The 5,763-nt window shown below is 37.7% G+C and overlaps 1 protein-coding gene across 1 annotated transcript; it reads right to left on the bottom strand.

The window, feature by feature from the left end:
• Positions 1–287: 287 nt before the first annotated feature.
• On the bottom strand, positions 288–2,524 carry LOC110114118. Its single transcript, XM_020846883.1, has 3 exons — positions 2,316–2,524; positions 756–2,123; positions 288–678 (listed from the first exon to the last, which is right to left on the bottom strand). Exons 1-3 carry the CDS (start codon positions 2,522–2,524, stop codon positions 288–290), a joined length of 1,968 nt encoding a protein of 655 aa, XP_020702542.1.
• Between the last annotated feature and the right edge of the window lie 3,239 nt (positions 2,525–5,763).

Genomic DNA, 5,763 nt, shown 5'->3' with positions numbered 1-5,763 from the left:
CCGTGCATTAAAATATCATAAAAAACTTATTACAAACTACTCAAACCATACCTAAACCATCACATTCCTCCTTCAAGATGAACAAGAAGGAAGGAGGAATCTCCACCTTATTAAGCTCATCCCAAATAAAACTCTTTTTACAAGCCAAATTAGCACAAACATCCGCTAATTTGTTACAACTTCTATTTGAAAAAGAAAACAATACTTGATAAAAGTCTTGTAAAAATGCTAGTTCATCTTCAATTCTTCCCTTATTCTTCCATATCTTCAAAGCTAATTGAAGAGTCTTAATGATGTTGAAGTTCTCCTTCTATAATCACACCTTGAGCTTCATACATCCAATCCCGCATAATACTTTTCAAGTAGTAAACAGCCATCAATTCCATTTGAGCTATATCCCAATGCAAATATTGGGCTCCAAATGCTATCAAAAATCTACCTTTATTATCCCTCACCACACCTCCAATCCCTGCCAAGTTATTGCTTTTTACTGAAGCATCAATGCTTATCTTTATCCATCCGGGTGGAGGAGGACACCAAGAGGTAAACATCAAGTGCTGATTGACGTCGTAGTTGTCCGGATAGAAGCTGATAAAATTGCTCAACGTGGCCATCGAAACGGTATTTGCTGCAATTACATTATCCGAGTTTTCAATTCCTTCATGAACCAACTTGCATCTGTTTTTCCAAACAAGGAAAGCAGCTGTACAATAAATATTTGCAGCTAAAGGATTAGAACCCGAGCATCTTTCAACCCGTCCAAGCATGCTGTAAGATCTTCAAACAACGGAACTTTGAATCCCCATTTGTTTAGTAAGATAATAATCCTCTGAAATTTCACAAATCTTCCAGCAATATGACTGCTATCCTCCTCCTCATCACAACCTCTCGGACAACCTGAAAAATTGGATAATCTTCTCTTCACTAGAAAAGCATTTGAAAGAATTGCTTCATTGTAAGTCTCCACCAAACGAGCTCTACTCTTGGTCTCATTTTTTAACTTTTTCATCCATCTCCAGTGACAAACTTCAGAATTATGATCATTCAGTGCTTCTAGGGACAAAGCAATAATTGATTTCTCTGCAGCCTTTGATTTCAGCTCAATTAGATCTGTTGTCCCCTCTGCTCCTATAGGAATCTGTAGAATAAGATCCAATAGTTGCTTCCCAAAGAAATTCTGCAGCTGATTCACATTCCACTCTCCCTCCAATATGAAGTAGCTAAGCTTATAATCCCTTGGTTCCAAATTATTAATAAATGTAGGCCATTTTGAAATGCATTCATCTAAAATCCAAGAATCATGCAACCAATTAATAGAATTACCATTAGAGACTTTCAATCTAACAATGTTTCTATGATAATAAGCCCTATTGGTAATAATCTTCCATGTAGGAGAACAGCCATTTTTCACCGGAATAGACCATAAATCACTTCCATACTTGCCTCTAATAATCCGGTTGAGTAAAGAATTAGGCTTCATGAAGAAATCCCAAGCAAACTTAGCCCAAAGAGGCCCATCCTTGGAAACCGCTGAGAACAGTCCACGGCCACCTTCATTCTTTGGTTTACACAATAGCTCCCAAGATACATAATGCATTCCAACATTTCCACTACTTTTATTCCATAAAAAGCTTCTACACATTTTGTCAAATTCTTTGAGAATAGATAATGGTACTAATGAAAGGGAAGACAAAAACAATGGTAGAGAAAGGAATGCAGATTTAACTAGTACCAACTTCCCTTCCAATGAAATGCAATTCTTCCCCCAAGTGCTCAACTTATTAAAAGCCACCTCCAGAAGCTTATGGAAATCCGAAGCCACCATCCTCCTTAAAGTTATCTTAACACCAAGATAACAAAGCTCTTTCAACACCTTGAACCGAAGAACCTTAGTAATTTTATTCTTCCTCCTCTGGTTAATGTGCTTCCCAAATAAAATCATAGATTTGGAGTGGTTAACATTTTGACCCGACCAATTGCAATAATTGATAACAATGTTCTTCAACTCCTTCACCTCCCTAACATTTGCTTCCGAGAATATTAAGATATCATCGGCGTAGAGTAAATGAGAAATTCTAGGAGCATTAGGAGTAATAGAAATCCCCAATCCACTTCTACTAAGACTTAGAGCATCAGAAAAAATTTGAGAGCATAAAATAAACAAGGAGACAAGGGACACCCTTGCCTAAATCCACTCATCTTTGATCCACTTAGTTTTCCTCCCATTAATCAAAATGCAATACTTCGAATCTAAGACACATTGCATTAATAATTCCAAGAACTTGCTAGGAAAGTTAACATGAAGAAGAACTTGCCTTAGCGCTTTCCATCTCATGCTATTGTATGCTTGCTCCATGTCAATCTTGATAGCCAATAGACTTTTTTTTGCTTTAGAATACCGGAATTTGTTGAAGACTTCTTGGGCCAACAGCACATGCTCAGACAAGGAATGGCCTCTAATGAAAGCTGGTTGATTCGCCGATATGATCTTATGAATCACCTTCTCCAATCTATTCAACAGCATCTTGGCAATAATTTTATAAATAGTCATACATAGACTAATAGGATGGAAATTTGAGGGAACCAAAGGGCACTGGATTTTAGGGCCAACTATTCAACAGCATCTTGATGCATTACTCCTGATGAAAAAAATTGGTTCACGGCTTGCCATACATCCTCCAGAATAATCTTCCAAAAGCCTTTTATAAAAGAAAAGGTAATCCCATCCAACCCGGGGGAAATGTTTTTCCCAACATTTTCTGCAACCACCTGCAACTCCTCCCTAGTGAAATTAGCATTCAAATAACCCTGATCGTCTTCATTAATTATTGCAGAAGGCTTCGGCCACCCCTCCAGCAAACACTCTCTATGCCGCCATTTTATCTTAAAAAATTCTGAGAAAACTTTTTGAATTTTAGCAATATCCTCTGTTACACCACCTGAATCAGTTTTGATATGATTAATCCAATTAGAGTTCCTCCTTGCATTCGCAAATGCATGAAAAAATGATGAATTAGAGTCCCCCTCTTCCATCCATTTTGCTTTTGCTCTTTGCTTACATCATGTGTTGAGCCGGGCAAAGGTAATATAGTGTTCATTGATTTTAAGCCTGAGAAGCTGCCGTCTCTCAAAAGAAATCATACCATAAACTTCTTCCATTTGAATTACCAAAATCTCCTCCTTCAACGTGTGATGTAGGCAAGGGGGGGGTCAAATCAAATCCTAATATTTGATTTTTAACTCCTCTAGCTCATTAATGTCTAGTAAAAAAATTAGCTCATTATTTCTTAAAATGATTTTTCTTCTTTCCCCTTTCTTTTCTCATTTCCTTGTCCCTTCCCCTTCCCCTTTCTTTTGTCTCTTGGAAAATCCGTGGCTTGCTCTTTAGTGATGGCTGAATTTCAATGCAAAATATTAAATGGAAAGTTACTGTTTTTAGTGCTATAAATTCCAGCCGGCTGATATTTCCATGCCTGGGCCTTTTTTCCATGAATTTTTGGCTCCAGTGAATAAAAAGCTTTAATGGGATGCTTGCTTACCGAGACTTGACTCCTTGGTGCCGTGATTTCCTATGATTTCCGAAACAGAATGCTGGGCTGTTTTTCCGAAGAGGCTTGGGGCTGTTTTCAAAAGGGCTTTTGGAAATCCTATGAAAACTAATGCTTGGGATGATGTGTGCATTCATAAAGGTGGCTTTTGGCATTCCTTTACTTTGCCTATAAATATGAGATGATGAAGTAAAAAAAAATAGTTGATAAAATGTGATTTTTGGAAGCCATAACCTGCGGGTTCTTCTTGGAAAAGCTTGAGAGCTTTGTACCCTTCTTCCACCTCCTCTGGAAATCTTGCGAGCTCTTTCCAACCTTCGTCTCGGCTCCTAATCTCTTTCTTCTCTCCGCAAGTTTCGACGTCATCTGTATCTTTCTTCTCAAAGAAACGCAACTTTAGGTGTCTTTGTTTGAGTCATTTTGTTTGTGTCAAAGTTTGAAGCGTCCAAATTGTAAGTGTCTTGCAAGAGTCGTTTGTAAGTCTTGTCTAAATTGTAATAGTTTTTATATTATGAAGTAAAGTTGTTGTTTTTTAATTTATTTGTCTATTCTATGTCTTTATTTTGTTCTTAGAAAGAGATAGTGTTTTTTGTGATAAAAAATTTGGGTCCCTCTCCAAATTTTTGATTGCATCAACGTGTCCCTCAACAAGTTAAGATTTTTGAACTTGGCTTTACTCCAGAAAAATAAAGCTCTTAAAGTTCTCTTGAACTTATAATTTAAAGAGGTGGACAGGTCACCTCCTCTACTATTCTTCCAATTTTTTTCCACAATAGCAGCTGCCCCATGGTAAGATGCCCAAACATCTTCAAAACGAATATCTCTATATTGTGGAACCCAACCGGCTTGAAAATTTCCAAAAGAATTGGACAATGGTGCAAAGCTATACGAAACAAGTGTTTCATACGAGCTATATGAATAGAATTCAATGCAGTAGAATTAATGAGACACCTGTCCAATTTCTCTAAGATCTGAGCTCCTCCCGATTTATTATTGCACCAAGTGAATTTAGGTCCAATAGACCCAACCTCATGCAAATCATTGTTGATCATGAAATTCTTCAAGTCTTTAGAGCCTTGAGACAAGATGAATTTCTTCCCACCTCTTTTCTCCTCTTCGGAAAGAACACAATTAAAATCTCCTCCCACCACCATAGGCAAATCAACAGAGCAATGCCTCTCTAAGCAATCCCATACGAGTTTCCTGTCAAGAGCATTAGTACTCCCATAAACTGTAGCCACCACCCAACATCCTTTGTTTAGTACTTCCAATTTCCCAATAATGACTTGAGAAGAGTCTTCAATAACCGAGAAAGAGGCCAAATCCTTTCTCCATAACACCATCAAACCTCCAGAAAGTCCATTGGAAGGAACCAAATAAGATTCCCAATTATTTCCCAAAAACTTCAGAATCTGCATATTCTCCATGGAGCTAATCTTTGTTTCTAGCAATCCCACCAACAACAATTGTCTTTAATAATCTCCTTTAGATATAGAGCAGCCTCCATTTTCTTGGCTCCTCTGCAATTCCAGAATGCCAATGAAGTCATTGTTTAAAAATGGGGGAAGGGCCCCATTCCTCTTAGCTTTACCACCATCCATCTTCCTATTATGTGGTATTATGTTGCCTGAACCAAGAGACTTCAACTCTTTAAGAAGCTCAACTTTTTTTCCCTTAAGATAAATTTTCAACCACAACACCATTCAAGGGAGAATTCCCCTTTACTATCACCTGGCTCATTACAAGGTTCACACCATCATCACAACCTGAGGCTTCCATACTAACCAAATCACAGCCAACAATTTCACCTTCTTCAGCACAATCATCCCCAATCACCTCCACTATCTCAGCAGCACTCGTTTCATCTAGACAGGATAATGTATTAAATTTATTAAGAACAGTAATAGCAGGTTCAGCATTAGTTACCTCCACCAGTAAATCTTCTAGGATTTCGATTGATTGTGCTGCATCAATTTCTTTTTCGTTTCCTTTTCCCACATTTTCAAGATTGGAATTGAGAAATTCCAGTTTAAGCTTCATATTTTCACCTTCTAAATCACCATCTCTCTTTGAAGAACCAAGACCGAGCTTAGGGACATAAGCTTTCTTCATAAGAACTGAAGCTTTATTGAAAAAGCCTCTCTTTTCTACAGCCACTTTTTGCCTTATTTTGCCATATTGTAATTGAATCCAAGGACCATATCCAGCTTTCACC

Source organism: Dendrobium catenatum, unplaced genomic scaffold (genome assembly GCF_001605985.2).
Source record: "Dendrobium catenatum unplaced genomic scaffold, ASM160598v2 fragScaff_scaffold_1428, whole genome shotgun sequence".
Taxonomy (NCBI): domain Eukaryota; kingdom Viridiplantae; phylum Streptophyta; class Magnoliopsida; order Asparagales; family Orchidaceae; genus Dendrobium; species Dendrobium catenatum.
Note: the sequence above shows the minus strand (reverse complement) of the source record. Positions and strands in the feature narration are given on the sequence as shown.

Excerpts from the sequence above, each read along its gene's own strand:
- LOC110114118 (XM_020846883.1), bottom strand. The coding sequence starts at position 2,524 with ATGCTGTTGAATAGATTGGAGAAGGTGATTCATAAGATCATATCGGCG. Across the intron at positions 2,124-2,315 it reads ATGAGATGGAAAGCGCTAAG|TCTTAGTAGAAGTGGATTGG; the intron begins GCAAGTTCTTCT and ends TGATGCTCTAAG. Across the intron at positions 679-755 it reads CTTACAGCATGCTTGGACGG|ATGCAAGTTGGTTCATGAAG; the intron begins GTTGAAAGATGC and ends TTGGAAAAACAG.